Below are 17,877 nucleotides of genomic sequence, written 5' to 3'. Positions count from 1 at the left end.
TTTGACCACCGAGAGAGGAAACCTGCAGCAGGTTCCTCTTCCTACCTGCTTTCACTCTGCTTCATCTCCACAGGTGCCTCCAAAAGTGAATCGGAACCAAACATTCATTTCTCCTTTTTTTTTTTTTTCTTTTTCTGTTCTTGAACAGCTGTGCACTTCTATAGTCTTTAAAATAAAGGAAACGCATTAAAAAGAAAAAAAAAGCTTTAAAAGTTGTCACTAAAAGAAGCAGCGGTGAAGCGCCACCAACTGATTACAGCAGCACAATGCACCGAATAAAAATGTCAAGTTCACGTCTAAGTAGCTTTAATATGCACATATACAAGAATTTACTTTCGATTTTCTTTTAGGCGCTTCACTGATAGTTCAGTCATTTTAACTCAGACTAATGAGGTCTGGACAAAAAACAAAAGAATCAACATGTAATTTTTAGACAAAGTTTTATTTTTGTATTTAACATTTCACATTACTGAGAAAAAAAAAAAGAAAGAAGCGTATGCTGTTGTTTTCCGGGCTGGCTGAAGACGGAGTACAAAAAGAGCAATCAATAGTTTTAATAAATGCACAAACCTTTGACTTCATCTGATTTCATTAAGAGGATTCGAATGGATGCGTATAAATATCCTGTACATGAGTTAACGTGGCTTAGTGTGAGGAGCTCCGGATAATGAAAAGTGAAGCAGATACAAGGTAAAAACTTCAGGTATGAGCGTTACACTGAAGGAGTGTTGAAGTCTCCACGCAAGGCAATCGGGAGAAAACTCAGAGGGCGCATGCAGAAAGAGGTGAGGAAACCAGAACTTATGAAATGTAGCAGAAACTCATGGAGGCTGAAACAATCAGCTGTGGGATGAGTTAACGTATCCGTCTGTATAGATGAACAATATCAGGTGCAGATTTATTGCAACAGTCAGTCACTCCAGCTCTTCAGACTTCAGCGTGATGATGGGCTTCGGTGTGTCAAAAGATGAGCGGTTATTGTTCTGAGTCCACAAGTACTGCTCGTTACTTTAGTATCTGTAATAAGGACTCCGTGAACGAGACCGAGACCTCCTGTGCCGGGAAACAAACAAACCAAAAAAAAAACACACCTTAGTGTACAAGCCACAAACACATTACTAAATTAATATTAACTAATTAAAGTCAATTAGTCAAAACAAGCTTTTTGAGCAATGACAGCCATTCAGATTTAATTGTTAGGACACCCAAGTCTTACTCTACTGTCAAATTATTGGTTCTGCTAAAATAAATATTCTTGTGGCCATTACTTGAGTCACACCATGAACAAGTCGGACTGGAATCAGTTCTATTGACTCTCCACACACAACATGATATTTTTATTACACAGCGCAGCGCCGGCCCAAAAACAAAACAAAGAAATTCCAGCACAGTTTAGACAAAGCATGTAAATTATGTAAAAGACCATAAACAAAAAGGTTTGGTTTGGACTTTATTGCCTTTCAAAACACCTGTTAAACACTGAGCTTGTCCTCTCGATAGGAACACGTGGCGGCAGTGAAGAGTAACATCAGGAGCTTCAGCTCATGTTCACTTCAAACACGAGAGCGGAGAACAAACGTGATCTGACTCCGACAGGAGCTGGACTGTTGGGGCCGGACACGCTGCTGTGAGTGCTTCTGAACTCGCTGCCGATCTCCTGGGACTTCCACTGATCTCTCTCTTGAGCAGGGTTTTTCAGAGTGTGGGAGGATCAGCCTCCCCCTCTCTCACCCCTCCACCCCCTCTTTTCAAACTACTTTGTCTCACAGCAAGTCGTCATGGACGGTGGGATGCTGGACTTCCCGATGCTTGTTAGTGCCGTTTTGCAGTAATGATTATTCTATAAGGTTTCTTTTTCTCAATTCCAGTCCTGAAAATGTGTTTTATCGTACCTTTATAGAATGGAACCTGCTCTGGCGAGTTTGCAGAGGATTCAGATTTGATAGCAGAATTTGGCATAATTGACTCTTATCCTGTATCAAGAGTGCAGAATACTGCTGACAGTGTTTCCTCAGCGAATCACTGTCTAGTAATGTACTGTTCATCAGTATTATCTTGTGATACATCAGCCTGTCTGAGCGCCCGTTTACACAAAGCAAAAACAGTGATATTTCAATGCATTTGGGTCTACAGGTCACACATAAACGAAGCTGCAATTCATTGAAAACGATTATATCTAAAAACTGTTTGCATGGTGACGGGTGGGAGGGGGGTTCATCGTCACAGTATGAAACATGTGCGAGTTGTGTTTACAGTTCGGCTACTGTGATGACAACACATGCAGTTAAAGCAATGCTTGATTTTAAGTTTTCATTGTTTTGTACCGTAATTTCTGGACTATTGAACGCACCCGAATATAAGCCGCACCCACCAAATTTGGAGCTACATGATGCACCTGAACGCATCACTCAGGGCAGTCAGCTGCTGCGGTTAGACTGGACCACATAAAGCAGCACATGACGAGGTCAGGAAGACAGAAATATCACTTATAGGGCAAATTTTGAATTAGCAGAGGCGCTCAAAACAGCACAGATACAGGCGGAAGTAGAATCTGGCGGCATGAAGCTCGTTAACCCGTAAAAATCCATAAATTAGTCGTGTCATTCTATAAGCTGCAACCCGTGTGAAAAAAGTTGCGGCTTATAGTCCAGAAATGATGGTAGTTTAACGCTCCATTTAAGAGGAGCTCCACTTCTCTATGGGTCCAAACAAACGACCCTGAATCACTGAAGTAATTTGTGTCTTTCATTGTTGTTTTTTTTCTCAGGATTCTCATTGGCTAGAATGACTTTAGATGGCAGTGTAACGAGAAGCATAAAGGGTTGGAATGCTTGTAATAACTCTTAACCAGATTTTTCTTTGTATAATTGAAATTTCCTTTGAAAATGATCGGGTGTGGACAATGTTATTTTTGAAAACGTAGAGGAGGAAATATCTGTTTTTGTAAAAACCCGGCTATTAAATGTGGCTTTAGTGTGGCAGCTGACCTGGCAGCTTTACTTAAATCAGGATCACATTAACATTAAGATCATCTGGGGCTGTTCCGTCCGTTGCTGCTTGATGTTTCAGTCTTAAAAGGCATTCTGTCACGTTTTAACTATCGATTCTATTGCTTTTATACCATCTCATACAGAATTTTAATGTTAACTTAACCTTTATTGCACAAGGTTTTATTTCCCCTTTGGAATGATATTATTTACTAAAATCTGTCATTGTCCTTCATATTCAACCTGAAAATAACAAATCTAAATCTAAAACCAGATAAAGCTCGAGCAAATGCCCCATTTTGGTCATACGGCAAAAACTTCTAGGAAGTCATATTTCCAAAAATTAAAAAAAAAAAAAAAATATATATATATATATATATACATATAGAATCAAAGTGGCACTCTATTGTGTGTAGTTAATCTTTCTAAGATTGCAAGAAGAGATTAACCCAATTAAATTTTTTTTTATAATTTCTACCATTTTATTGGTAGAAAAGTTTTGTCAACATCTGTGATGGAACTTTTAATGGATTAACGTTTGATTGTGACGTATTTCCAGGTTTACGCCGAGCACCTTGAACTGCCTTATGTCTGAATTTTGAATATAAATAAACTTGTGGTATGATCAGTGTACTAATCTCTCATGCAGGGATGAGAAACATGAGACTATTATGAGAGCTACAACAAGTTCATCCTCACTCTCAAATGGCCAAATACGACCTTTCACTAGGACGCACAATGAAAATTACAGCTGATGATCACATGAAAAGAACTACTTGTATAACTCAAAAATAGGTTATGCATGCATTTAATAATGTTTATTTGAAATACAGGACTTATCAATTATATAAGGTCCAAACGTGTCCCAGTAGCTACATTGAGTTTTGAAAATTGGCTCTCAGATGGTAAATAACAGCAGTGGGGTCTTGTCAGGTCCAAAGTATGTTAATAAAATATTTGTAGAGAAACACAAATTTTAATAATGCGACTATTTAATGTATTTTCTTCCAACAAATGGCTTTAACACTGTGCCAGATGGTATTACTGTTTGTTACTGTTGAAGTTTATTTTACAATCAGATCAATTAGAGTCGTGTTTAACTTTCATCCCAGTTTTTATCAATTTATCTCTCAGTCCACTGCAGGGTAACCCTCCTGTAACTGTTTTTACTTTTAATGCACGGCGTAAAACAATCCAAAATGTCTAATGACTGAATGCCTCTGGCCTGATTCTCACACCGGTTAATCCTGTTTGATTGTGTGACTGTACTCTGGACGCATTTTCTAAATGTCACAGACAATATAGGACCTATAGTTAACAGAGGTTTGCATGGAAACCCTGTCAGCAGTGACAGAAATGAAAGGGTTGAAAAACTTCAGCCGTGTTTCATGAATCAAATCCGACCCCAGTGAAAACTTGGGATTGTTATATAGATGACTGCTCATATAGCATGAGATGTAATCACATTAACGTGAAGAGGAAGTAAGGTCAGCGACATAAACGCTTTAACTTGCTGCATACAGAGCTGAAGGTCCGACTCTGTACATTGTTTTTAAATCAACAGGGCTGTGTGTGTGTGTGTGTGTGTGTGTGTGTGTGTGTGTGTGTGTGTGTGTGTGTGTGTGTGTGTGTTTTGTTTACTAATTTTTGGACTTTTTCACCTCTAAATAATATGCATCAGAATGATTCTGTCTGCGCCTCACACTCACTTGGCCTCCGACTTCTCCAGACTAATCCACTCTCAAAACAGTGTTACGTATCTGAAGTCCCGAGTCCGCAGGCATTGTAATGAGACTGTGTTTGTGTAAGTGAGAAAATGAAACAACAAACAAATCATTCTGCTCCTGCGCAACTTCGTGTCGCTTCTCACATACCTTCTGTGCGAGTTGTGCTCTCGGCCTGCGGGACAAAGGACACAGAGCCACTGTCAAAACAATGGCATGCCACAACACGTAACAGTATGCATACAGGAAACGCACTAATGGCTCGCTAAATTAAATTTCATTACACAATCCATGCAAGCTGCAGAAGAGTCGCACTTCGGAGCTCACCATATTTGGAGGGAGAAGGTGAGTGGCTCTGCCGGCCGTACTGTCGTTCCCATTCATCCCTTTCTTTCTCACGACGCTCGCGCTCCCTAAGTGCACAGCCTCAGGGTCAGACAGTTGAAATCATCAACCACCAAACAGTCCACACAGACACAACTGGCCTTACTTCATGCGAATTTTGCGGGCCATGGCTCGTAGCTCGCCTTCCCGCTCCTGTTGGGGGATCAAAAAAAAAAAAAAAAAAAAACAGCAATGAAGGGGAGATTTAGGATAAGAGTCTCTTTGTGCTGGAATTTTAACAACAAACAGTGACAAACGGACACACACCTGTCGTTTATGCTCCTGCTGCTGGATCTTCACCTGAGCTGCTTTTTTATCCGCCTTGGCTGCAGGTGGACAAAGAACATCCAGCGAGAATGTTGAAACAAGTCGGGCCGTTTTACACTGAAATTTGCATACTATTGGAAAAAGTAAAAGACGCAGAGTACTGTGCAAAAGATTTAGCCGAGAGGGGCAAAATACTGCAAGGTATGAACTCCAACTGATATTGGCTATATGATTGAGACGTTCGATCGGATGTTCTCTTGTTTATGGTGCATGATGAGATAACACCATTTCTTTTACAACCTTTGCACAGCAGGGTCCAAAGCATGTTCACATTTTAAAGATCTGCGCTCCCACAAAGTCTCCGTTTGGTCGTACTCACACTGCTTGTTGAGCGCCTTTTGCATTCGTAGCTTCAGTCGCTCCTGAGGGGTCATCTTGGGCTGCAGGTGACGCAAAAGTGTTAATAGGATTGTATGCAGCCTCACAAAAGTGATTGTGAGTGTCTGTGTGTGTATGAGTGAGGTGAGCCGTTACAGAAACGCGATACTGTCACCTTTATGTACAGAGGCTGGTGGAGACAAAAAGGCGACAGATTTATTAATTTCAAGTGACATCTGCGATAGTCGACAGGCACAGAGTTGACTGATGGGTGTGTGTGCGTGTGTGTGTGTGTGCGTGTGAGGACTGTGGCAAACTGCTTCTATAGGCCAGGATCCAGTCACATGAATCTTTTCACAATGAGTTTTGCTGTATGTGTGAACACTGGCAAAGAGATAAAAGGAGAAGACCACTGGGGAAGGAGGAGTAGAGGGGGCCAAAAAAAAAAAAAAGAAAAGAAAAAGAAACAAGAGCAAGTTCAGGTCCGATGAGTTTAAAAAGTTCAGACAAGAGCCAGTTGATTTTTTTTTTTTTTCCTTCCCACATGGATGCCACACCCATCGCTGGGCTGTTCACACCTGGCCAGGCAAGAAAGACTGCAGGTCACAACACTGCAGGCAAACTCAACCCGGAAACTGTAACTTCTATTCCGTTTGACTGTTGGGATTCACGTGAAGTGTTTCTTCTCTTCCAGGAACCGGGGTGATCAACAGGAGGGTCAAGACAGCAAACGGTTCAGCATATTACACAACAAACTGACTAATCTAAAGAGAAACTGTGCGACTTGTATGCTTATTCGTTGTGTTTGTTTTTGTCCATTTACACAATCAACTATTATCAGAATTATAAATCAGATATGGTTGCTATGAGAGCGAGAGACACATCTCACTTTCTCGCTGTCTATGATGCCGATTGTAATTTGCAAAAAGACAAGTGGATAAAAAGATAATAACGTCTATCTTCCTCACACGATCACCAATGTGTGACACACTGTGGTGTGTTTAAGACTACAAACATATATAAAGACACTCTTTCACTCACAAGTAAAATGTACAGGGTACAAACATTAACCAGTCAGACCAACGGCCATGGAGACAATAAACAAAAATATTTAAGGAGCCTAAATGTTCATTTCCGTCTGAAATAAGAGCAATAATTCAGTCATTTGTTGGCAAGAAAGCTGCAAATTCAAAAGTAGATGTTCTGACTGCAGGGTACGTCCACCTTCTGGTGGATTTGTGGATATAAAAGAAAAACATGCGGTCAACAATAGCTTCTACATCCCAGTCTGGTGGACAACCATGTCAGCCTGTCAAGGATGAGGGAGGCGTAGGCTTTAGCAAGAAACCCAGCTAGATCAAATTCTTACTGACTTTGGCAGCTCCCGTCTCTTTACCACCCGCAGTGTCAGGCCTGCAGAGCAGAGGGGAAGAAACAGAGAAACACACCGGGGTGAGACCGATATTGACGTTTATCACATCTTACTGCTGAAGGGTAAATGAAGCTTTCATAACATTACTGTGGACTAAGATGGGGGGAATTAAAAAAAAAAAGAAATCAATACAAATGTTTTTGACAATTTGTTCTGACTTTTTTTTTTTAAAGAAATTGATTGACTCCTATTGGAGGTGCAGCAAAGGCTCAGCAATGCAAGATAATTTATTACAAACATGACTGTACTTGACCTCTCGCTGCTCATTATAAGTTGGAAAAGTGAATAACATTAACACGCCAACATGACAGTCAGCAAGCAAAAGTACTTTTAATTGTAATTTATTACACAGTTTCAACTCTGTCTTAGCAGCAGACTCCAGCACGCACCAGAGATTTCTTTATGTTTTCTGTGAGGACGAAATCTCAAGTGTGGTTCAATCTTTATCACTAACATACTGAGGATAACTGTAATGTTGTCTGTTAGTGGAACAAGCAAAACAAAACAAAACAAAAAGTAGAAGAAATGTTTGTTTTTTCCAACTAGATAGAATTCTATTTACTTTTTGTCAGCCAGTTCGATTAGGATATTTTCTCATCTCTTACTTTCTTAGCTTGTCAGAGATGGAGATGGCAGCAGGCTGGGCCCCTCTGTGAGCAGGGGACGGACTGTGTTGAGGACGGCTCGGCGACCGAGAGGGAGTTGAGCTGACGCTTTCTCCTCGGCGGTGTCCCCCGCTGCTTCGACCCCCTCGTCTTGAACTGCCACCCTGCCGTGAGGTGGAGCGGGACCTGACGGGAAAGACAGTCGTTTCAACAACTTGCTCTGTTTAAAGGCGACTGTGAGGCGGGCGGGAGCTTAATCTGACCTTGTTCTTCTGCGTGCCGAGTGTCGTCTCCTGTCTCTGTCCCTGTCTCGGTCTCTGTTGTTGGACCGCGATCGGCTCTGCTCACGTCTCCTCCTCGACCCAGCTCCTCCGTTACCCCCTCTACCTCTGGAGTAAGACCTGGAACGCCGCCTTGACCGGGAGCGACTCCGAGAGCGGCGCCCCTCCCTCCCTCCACGTCCTCGCCGTGCCCGACGTGAATGGGACGATGAGCGAGAGGAGGACCGAGATGAGGAGCGGGAGGAGGAGGAGGAAGGGGAGCGGCTGGAAGACGACCTTCGTCTCCTGAACAAACACAAACACAGAGGTTTAAAAACAAGACCGGTGCAGCACCTAGCCTACCCATTGAATAAATCTGCTTCTTTTTGTCACAAATACAGATTCCTCTTAGTGATGGTATATTAATATGAATTAATATTAAGATACAGACACAAAAGTCTATAAAGGCTTTTATTTTATAAAACTTGCATTGCCATAACAAGACATGCAAAGTACCAAAGCAATAAAAGCAAATCAAAGCTTGAAGCAGCCCAATTACAATCAGTTCTTCTACCCACATGCACAATTCAATAAGTCCTATTTGTTTCTCATCAGAAGCCTTTTGCACTGTTTCTTCATTTGTAAACTGATCCACCGCACTGAACACAAAAATCAATCTAATCTTTGTGCAGCTGCAGTCGTTTCTATGATAAACCAAAGAAAAGCCGAGAAGAGGGAAAGTTACCGACCGGGAGCCCCTGCTATGACCTGCAGAGTGCTGCAAGGTGGAGGGGGCGCGGCCGGAGTGGGGAGCAGCTGTTTGTGTTGTTGCTGCTGCTGCCGCTGCTGCCGCCGCCGCCGCTGCCGCCGCTACCGCTTCATCGTCGCTGCCTCCAAAGCTGGTGATGAAGGTGATCTTCTCTGGGCCGGGAGTACGAGAGCGTGATCGCGACTCAGAGCTGGACTCTGATTCTGGCCTGAGAAAGTTAAAGAGTTATAAGTTCAAACAGATTCGACAAGCTGTTATGACGACAAAAGGCCAAAAGAGTGGGTTACTCACCGTTTATAGGGATCATATGTGGGACTGTCTCTTCTGGCATAGCTGAAAAATGGACAAGAATAGTATCTTACATAATATCAGCATGTTTTTTTGGGCAAAGTACAGAATTAACCTTACACTCCTGCTGCATTTGGCATGTTGCTCCTAGACTGTTTACAATGTCCAGAAAATTCAAAAACTACCAGAAAGCACAGAAGTACGGCTTTGTGCTTATATACTACTTACTGTAGTGACCCCAACATATGACCATACAATCACAAACACCAGCGCGCCACATATTTATAACTAACAGTCATAAACAAACGATAACGAGAACAATCGCTCACTCAGCAGCTGTGGTGGAAGAAACACGCTATCATTCTATAATTTTAAATTTCTACAGCCACAAAGTAAAAATAGATCCAGATAATTTAGTCATAAGAGGTTTAATGAAGGAGAAAAACTGTCAAATTACCTTGGTGGGCTGATCTGTCTTCCTTTTAGCCTCTTCTCTCTGAACTCTCTCCTCTGTCTGCGGGAGCGGCGGCCCTGAGACAATCAATTACACAAAACTTACAAAACCCATAAACCTGCTGAATAAAACTTCCAAGCAAACAGTGACTTAAATCTTACAGAGTACATGGCCTTCTCTGCCTCTAAAGCTTTGGCATGCTTAATGGCCTCCACCTCTTCTTTATCTTTTCTCAGCATCCTGGCAATGAGAGAAAGCAGAATCACACAATTAATATGACACAATCACGCACTTTAATTGCATATACATTTATTGACGTCCACGAAACAACAAACACTCTTCAGTGTAGTTTCGGGACCTAGCACGGTGCAACAGAGGAGCCATAAACATGGTACTCAAAATATGCTGCGAGTGTCATGTGGAAGCAGGCTTTTGTAGTTCAAGCAGCACTGCATTGTGGGTTGATCCGTTTGCGTATCATTTAGGATGAAACTCCGTGAAGGTAAACGCCAACGACCACAGCAAAGCTGAGATTTGCGCTCTAATTTTGATAGGGGTCTGAGCACAATATAAACATGTAAGTACCATTTAGATAGAAAGTGGTGCATGTGGTGTTTTGTAAAGGCGTCACAGAAAGGGGCTTTAATGGTTTTGGGGAACCGTGCGACATGAACGCCGAAATCCGTTCACTCACTGCACTCAATCAATCAGGACGGGACTTTGGAGCTCACGGGAATTTCAGAATTTCTGTTCCGAGTCAAGAAAACATGACTCTTCCAGTTGGGGTGGCGTTTGGACCACAGTATGTGGCCCACGCTAAACACAGCTCATTAAAGTTACATTTTGATCTCCACTAGTAGGTGGGAAGGCATTTTACATTCAGAAAGAAGTGAAAATGCATCAAGTTTTCCATGAAATCGCATCAAGCATTGCATCAAAATGCTGTAGTTTTTCTATTAGTCTGATGGTGGTGTTTTTAACACTGCAGCAGAAATACGACTAAAAACAAGAAGACATTAAATATGCGCATGAAAGTAAAAACACAGAAGTTAGAAAAAGATGTAGGACGTAGAAGAAGACAACAGAGGAGGAAGGTAAAGCTTGGGAACCTTGTAAACCACCATTACTGTTGCTGGTTAGCAGGGTTAGAACATATGGGTCAAAGAGAAAGCTGGGGCTATGATTTCAGAGTGTTTGTGTTGTTGACATTTAAGACAGACGTTTGTCTTTGTCTCTTTTAGGTCATCGAATATAAGGTAACATAGTGGTTGTGGTATGAGACGTTTACATGGTGTATTAATGTCCACCAGTTTAAGTAGCCTGGTTATCATTCAAACTGCGTTGATAGATTAAGATCAAGAGGCCGATGGCCGATGGCGTGGTGTTGTTCAGGTCACGTTTGACCAGATAATATTTTACCTGACAAAGTCACCCTCAGCCATTCCATACGGCGTCGCCATTTTATTGACATCCAAAACCTGCTCCTGGTTCAGCTCGTCAACGTCAACCTCCACGTCTGTACGAACACGTAGACAAAAAAACACAAGTCTTTCTGGTGACGTCAGCAGACCGAAGCTCTCTCCATTATCAGGCACCTTTTGTGCCTGGGAATTCCATTTTTCCCCCCAATGTGCAAGTCTCAGTGCCAATCACATTCACTCACCAATATCCGGGATGCCCTCGTCCTCTTCGGATTCACTGTTTTCAGAGTTGTCTTCATCTTTGTCTGACAGCGGGTCCGGCTCCGCCACTGTGCTGTCTTCATACGTGTAACCAATCGTTGCCTTTTTCTCCGCCAGTCTGAACGATGTGAGGAATCATTAATTGTCCGTTGAACAAAACCAAGCAGTTGTTGTTTTAAATACATAGTGGACTTTCACGAATGATATTAACATTTAAACCACATACTTTTTCTTCTCGTCCTCATTGGGTTTGGGCAGGCCGCCATAGAGCTCATCCAGGTAGATCTGGTATAAACACTGCTCCTCGGAGACTGTGGGAGGACAGGAGGGAGTTAAAGAGCACAACAGCACTGCAAAATATACCCACTGAGAGCCGATTAACAGACTATTATGGCCACATTAAGCACAAACGTGTAGCTCGGCGTGTGTGTGTAATGTGGTAGCTGCATTAAATGCAGAGCTTTTACTCTTTGTGTGTGTGTTGTTGAAGATTATATACTCACTGTTGGCAAAGTCATTCTGTACCAGACCCCTGTAACGCTCGTAATTGCACTTCCTCTCCTCCATCTCCTGCTCTGGAGTGCTGCACAATGAAAAGAAGATTGTTTAATCATATCTGCCACCTCGTTGACTATTCAAATGTGAACATGAAGTGCAACTTCAGACTTTAAGCTGGACAAAACACTTGACTGAAGAGACGATCTCTATAAAAATACTTGGCAACTATATTCATAACATCTCTTTATCCAGGTAAGAGGCATCTTGAAACAATCGAATCATTTCAACTCCCTGGTCCAGGGATGGGATGAAGTGAAGAAGCCACATGGACAAGAGGCAAAACATCTCTTAAGCCATACAACCAAATCCAGCTGAGATATGGCACAATAGTAGAACGCAAAGCATGGTATGGTGCCATATTTATGCACAAGACATGAATGGGAAACACAGCAAACAGTAAGCGCTGTTGATGTGTCATGTTCTTTTTGTGAAGTTGATATTGATAAAGTCGGTAAAAACACTTTGCATGTGTGTATGCAAGACTGCCATTGCAACTAAACAATGGAAGTCTTTAAATTTGATCTATTAAGAGAAAAACTTTTAACAAATGTCTAACTAGTTATAACTTTGCAACCCAGCCTAATCAAGGGAACAGCACAAACAGATTAAAAAACTTGGACCAAGTCCCGTTTATGTGATTCGATTGTTTTACTCTCTGATGCCTGCAGCGTGTGTCACTAGGATTCGTCTCATACAGTTTCTTTGCATAATATTCCGTCATTTAGACAAACGGTTTATGACAAATTGGGGGAATTACATACGGCGTGGTCAGAAGGGGAGGGGTATAGGTGGGGATGTAGTCCAGATGAGCCCTGACGTCAAATCTGTCGATCATGTTGTTGGCGTCTCCCTGCCAAGGCATCCTTTATGTCGAAGAAGAAAAATGGAGGGAAATGTGAACGATGCAAACCAAGAGCAGCCAGTCGCTGTATTTGTGTGTTTTTGCTCACATGTTGACGGGGCTCTCTGCGGCCAGCGCCACAGCAGGATCCAGATGGATCTTGTAGGCTCGGCCGTGAACCTGCAGAAACTGGGCAGGATCTTTTTTCTGTGAGGGAAAAATGAAAGACAGTCAGAACAGCACAGACGTAACGAGAGAAACTAAAAAAAAAAAAAAAAAGACTGGAATAATGTATGAACACTGGGGCAACTGTTATTGTGATATTACTGGGTGCTTTTGATAGTACAAAGAAGATCAATTTATTGTCTGTGGTTGGACGGTGGCACTGCAGAAGTCCTGGGTGCCAGACCTTCTACTACAGTATTGTAATCAATTCAGCTAAAAGGCAAAGTCTGTCTTACTATTTTCTCGTAGTACTCGCGTCGGCGCTCGCCTCTGCGTTTGTAGTCCACCATCATGCCACGGAGCTTGCGCTCGTGTTTGCGGGCCTCCTGCCACATGACGGCGCCGCTGGGGGTGGGGGCGCGGCGGGGCACGGCTGCTGTTGGGGGGAAAAGAGGAAGAGGAAGAAATGGAGGAGAACAGGAAGAAAGGGCATATTGAGATATTCACAAATTTAATTCTGGACTGCTGATTAAACCACTATTAATACAAATGACAAATCAGATTACATTTTAGACTGTTTAAGATCATTTTATCTATACTATTTTGATTTAAATCTAAACTTTATTAAATTTTAAAGTTTGATAATTGCATGAGTCTTAATCTAAATCTAATCAGTGCAATTGTTTTGTAAAATAGTGCACACTGTTTCCATACATGGGTGACTATTTCACTTGTGTTTGTGTTGTTATATAGTTTCAGCACATTATAACGTTCCTGGATTAGAGAAACACTTTGTGACACTACCTATTAAAAATGGCATGGCAACCAAAGTTATAAAACAAATAATAATAAATTATATGTACGGTGTTCTAGAATCTATTGTAATCTGAAGAGACAGCGTCTTGTGTTGTTTATATTAAAAGTCCACAACAACAACAAAAAAGCTTCACCATCATCACCATGGATTAATCCAGTTGGGTTTTTTTAAGAGTGTGAGAGGATGAAATATTAACAGTGCATGAACCAACCAAGTATCACACTGAACATGTTTTATATCATACCAAAAAGTAGATTTTGAATAGATTACAGACCCCCTATTGCTCGTGTTATTACATTATAGTAGTAAGGAAAAACGCATCTCAAAACGGAGGGAGGGACGGGAGTTAACACATCTTGTGTCATATACACTTATAATTCAAAATATCCTTGTAATAATAATAATATATGTTATTTCAAGGACACCGTATAAGCAGAGTTAAAACAGTGCATTAAAACAGTAATGGCATGTATGACTTCACACTACAAGACATTTTCTAATTGTAAGTATAAACAATTACACTTAAAAACAAAGTAGGCACCAAAAGTAATAATAAAAGATTAGTTCTGTCTTTTAAATCAACATCCTACAGGGGAAAGGCCTCCTTTGACACCCACATTATTTCATATTGCTCAGCCCTGGAGGAGAGGTGGCTCAAATACTTGAAGAAACTGTGTGTCATTATTCTGTGTTACCAAGCTCAACCTGTCTGATCTGGTAAAAACAAACACCAGCGACATTAAAGCAAAAACAGGAATATCCATAATTTATATCCCAGAATAAAAACGACGCTCAAGTATTTTACTTGGACGAAGTTAAATCTGCGGCTTCAGTCAAGTGCGACAATGACAATATCAACACTACGGATGTACAAAGCATTACCATGTGGATCATTTATGTAAACATTCATGTTCCACTTTTATTTGTGTGTTTAAGTTTTCACGACTAAACCTGCAGAGCTAACGCTGCTAACTACGAAATGTCAGGCTGAAACCGGCGACGCTCCGTATGGCATTTCTTTTCGCTTCATTCAATCCTGACATTTGCACATTCAGATCTTAGCCCGTGTTAATTGTCGGTGTTTTCCTGAGTTACCGAGGAGTTTCTTGGCACACATGGGCCTGAATGCGCACTCGTTAGCATCACTGCTAGCCTAGCCTAGCTTTAGCCTCGCTATCCTGCAGAAACGACTCAATCAGCGCTTCAGTCGCAGCAACACAGCATCGAATACAGCCGTAACACGCGCCGCGGGGTTGCCTGCATATTCTCTGTGTACCTGTTTTACGGACCACCAACAAGCAAATGGGTTATTTTCGGTTAGCCGAAGGAGACGCTAGCAGAGCGGCTCCACACACGCCTTCTTGTGATCAGTCAACTGAGTGCTGCAGTGCCGGGAGCAGCCTGCAGGGGCGCTGCAGATAAACTACTATTATCCCTTCTTCGTAATAAAAATAGTTATATTTTTCTTAAACTAACATGACTATGATTGCTATTTTTCTATATATCTTTCCCAACTCTACACTCCTTGTTGATTATCATCATTTAAAATCGTATAATCTACATGCATTCTAAAAATATTAAGATACACATCTTTGTGACATCCTCAAAACAAGAGGAGTAAATGAATCATCCATTATGTCTTGTTAGAGTTTTTAACAGATGTGCAAGATGTGTAGACAACTGGATTGGATATAATTGCATCTGTATGAAGACACCAGTCTGTGTGGCGCGTAATTTCAAACAAGTAGATTTTTTTAATCTTGTGTACTTGTTGTGGCCACAAGGTGTCACTATATGACAAGATTGATCGAGAAGACCCACCGCCTCAAATGTGTGATGGAGCTCAGAAGAAGTGGATGGAAGGGATTAAATTACCTGGCAGTAAACTGAATCTCATCAAAATCCATTGTTTTTAGCGTATTTGTAATTCTTGAATAACCCAGATAAACTCAGCATAAATCAGATTGTTCGAATGTATTGGGTTTGTATATATGTTGTCTTTCTGATATTCATCGACTAATTTGTAATCAGTTAAGCCACTTCATTTGTACATGAAGCCAGTGGCGGACCTGGCTGGTGTTGCGCCCTGGGCAGCTGCCCACTTCACCCATATCAAAATCCCCCACTGCGTGAGGCTGCTGGTTACTCAGAGTCCAAAGGCGTCAAGCTGGATGGAAGAAAACAAGTGTGAGTTTGTTTGAGTCGTTCAATAAATGTAAATCTGGGAAGAGAGACACAGTAGTACCATTTTTAGACCGATTTCAAATATGAAGTATCTCACATTTAGCATTTTTTTTTGCATTTTGCAGTGCAAGGCAGGTGTCGAGACTGTGTGTGTGTGTGTGTGTGTGTGTGTGTGTGTGTGTGTGTGTGTGTGTGTGTGTGTGTGTGTGTGTGTGTGTGTGTGTGTGTGTGTGTGTGTGTGTGTGTGTGTGTGTGTGTGTGTGTGTGTGCATTAACTCTGCTTCCTACATTTCCTTCTGACCAGCATGGTGACAGGATGCCTGTGTTCGTTTCCAGCTTGTCGCTGTGCGCCGAGGTCAAAGGTCACATTTGTTACATTCATTTGTCCATTCACTATCGCTGTAGAGATTTTGCTGTCATTTTACACTGCGCCAATTTACAAAACATTTCCTTTCTCACACTATCATTCTGCTCCTTTCCATTCATCATTCCAAGATCATTCTGACTTGTTGATATGAACAATGCCAGATGCCTGTTTGGTTCTCTCTCTTTTTTTTTTTTGATGCAGTTGCAAAGTAAAACTTAAGGGTAAAAATGCAAGTCAGTCTTCAAACATTTATAAAATTTCTTTCAGACTCATTTTCATTTCATCAAGCCTCGAGGAGTTTCTCACAGCCGCTCTGTTGAGGAAGCTTGGGGTCAGTCAGGTGGTTTTCCATTTTTTCCTGGCACTGTCAGCATCATTGTTTGGGAATGTGTGTCAGAGACAGAAATCAAACAATATCGATATTCCTTGTGTGTACAGTGTGACCCACTGACCCAGTCAATGTGTCTCCATCTTGAAATATCCTGCCACGAGCCTTAAACAACTGTATTCCAGTGAAAAGGGCTCAGATCTCGACTGTGCACACAGTCATTGAAAGGGAGAGGATTTATTTCAGTGCTGCAAAGCAGCAAAGAGCTGGAAGACATCAACGGTGTGTTCTAATGCAAGTCATAATATAATCTTGTAAAATAGTGTGCTTTAAAAAGGGGATGATATGTTGAACCATTTTTAACCTTTAAAACAATAAAAAAATTCATAATGTAGAATCAAAGCACATTTATAACCGTATTTACTTATACAACTCAAACTCTAATTTTAAACATACATTTCTATATTTAAGAAAAGTCTGTAACTTAAAAAAATAAAAATCTAAAACCAATGCCATGTGGTTGAGTGAGTGAAAGTGGGTTTACTCTGGTTACGATGGTTTCCTCCCACAGTTGAAAAACATGCAGTTGAGGCAAAGTGGTGATTCTAAATGGTCCATAGTTGATATTCTGTGATTTATTGTCTGTTTCCCTGTGTTTGCCCCATGATGGACGGGTGACCTGTCCCCATTCTACACTATTTTTGCCCAATGTCGACTGACATTCGGAACTTTCTGACGTTAAATTGAGAAAAGCAGCATATAAAGTGGATCAGAAGCATAATGCTGATTTTCAGTGTCTCTGAGACCCTAAACATTATTTATCATGTCGCGTTTTCAAAAGTCTCTTCAGAGAAATATTGTATAATTCCCACATGTTTCGGGAGAAAAATATTTTCAAAATCAAATGTTTAAAATGGCAAAATCATGTAATCATTTTACATTATTCTATATCCGTCCTCTATCATATTTATATTGCCAGAAATGACAACCAGTCGGACATCGTGTCATAAGGAAAGTGTGGAAGCATGGGTTCATGCATTTGTGGGCTTTAAGATTCTTAAAACGGAAACAAAACCAAACAACACAAAATAACACATTTTGAGCTTTACCAAGATTTCGTACTAATACATGCAGGGCCAATGAAAACTTTAAAAGGTTGTAATATAGCTTTGCCTGGACCTCTGGTATAACAATAATTACCTTTAAGTTCCGATTGCATCTCAAAATTCTACTTATTCTTCACATTAGCACAAAGTTAGAATCTGCGTTCTTCTGCAGGGACCAGAGTTATTGATCTCAGCGTGACGGTGCAAATTCAACAATCTAGCAGTGACCTGAGGGCCTAAAACAGAAGCGATTAATGATAACAGCCAGGAGAAAAAGAAAT

The 17,877-nt window shown here is 41.3% G+C and overlaps 1 protein-coding gene across 5 annotated transcripts; it reads right to left on the bottom strand.

Moving 5' to 3' along the window:
• Window positions 1–431: 431 nt before the first annotated feature.
• On the bottom strand, window positions 432–15,000 carry clasrp (CLK4-associating serine/arginine rich protein). 5 transcript variants are annotated; one of them, XR_013935215.1, is made up of 21 exons: window positions 14,888–14,997; window positions 13,091–13,230; window positions 12,739–12,836; window positions 12,550–12,651; window positions 11,734–11,813; window positions 11,457–11,541; window positions 11,212–11,348; window positions 10,968–11,064; window positions 9,710–9,788; window positions 9,552–9,625; window positions 9,098–9,139; window positions 8,787–9,014; window positions 8,041–8,343; window positions 7,778–7,963; window positions 7,110–7,153; window positions 5,742–5,802; window positions 5,363–5,421; window positions 5,202–5,248; window positions 5,039–5,124; window positions 4,862–4,886; window positions 432–1,053 (listed from the first exon to the last, which is right to left on the bottom strand). XR_013935215.1 is itself a non-coding variant. In XM_080459877.1 (21 exons), the coding sequence occupies exons 2-21, from the start codon at window positions 13,187–13,189 to the stop codon at window positions 1,011–1,013; spliced, it is 1,971 nt and encodes a 656-aa protein (XP_080316003.1). In that variant the 5' UTR covers window positions 13,190–13,230; window positions 14,888–14,997; the 3' UTR covers window positions 432–1,010. The 5 variants fall into 5 exon arrangements, 2 of the variants coding, with proteins under 2 accessions (XP_080316003.1, XP_080316002.1); XM_080459877.1 differs by having other exon boundaries at window positions 7,114–7,153; XR_013935213.1 differs by having other exon boundaries at window positions 8,041–9,014.
• Window positions 15,001–17,877: the final 2,877 nt, after the last annotated feature.

This window comes from Lipophrys pholis, assembly GCF_963383615.2.
Source record: "Lipophrys pholis genome assembly, chromosome: 3".
Classification (NCBI taxonomy): Eukaryota; Metazoa; Chordata; class Actinopteri; order Blenniiformes; family Blenniidae; genus Lipophrys; species Lipophrys pholis.
This window is presented reverse-complemented; position numbering and strand designations above follow the sequence as displayed.

Bases quoted from the DNA above. Each gene is read 5' to 3' on its own strand.
- clasrp (XM_080459876.1), bottom strand. From the start codon at position 13,189: ATGTGGCAGGAGGCCCGCAAACACGAGCGCAAGCTCCGTGGCATGATG. The intron at 11,814-12,549 runs GTATGTAATTCC...TTCATTGTGCAG, and splicing joins CCTCCCCTTCTGACCACGCC to CACTCCAGAGCAGGAGATGG. The intron at 9,789-10,967 runs GTAAAATATTAT...TCTCATTGCCAG, and splicing joins GCTGAGGGTGACTTTGTCAG to GATGCTGAGAAAAGATAAAG.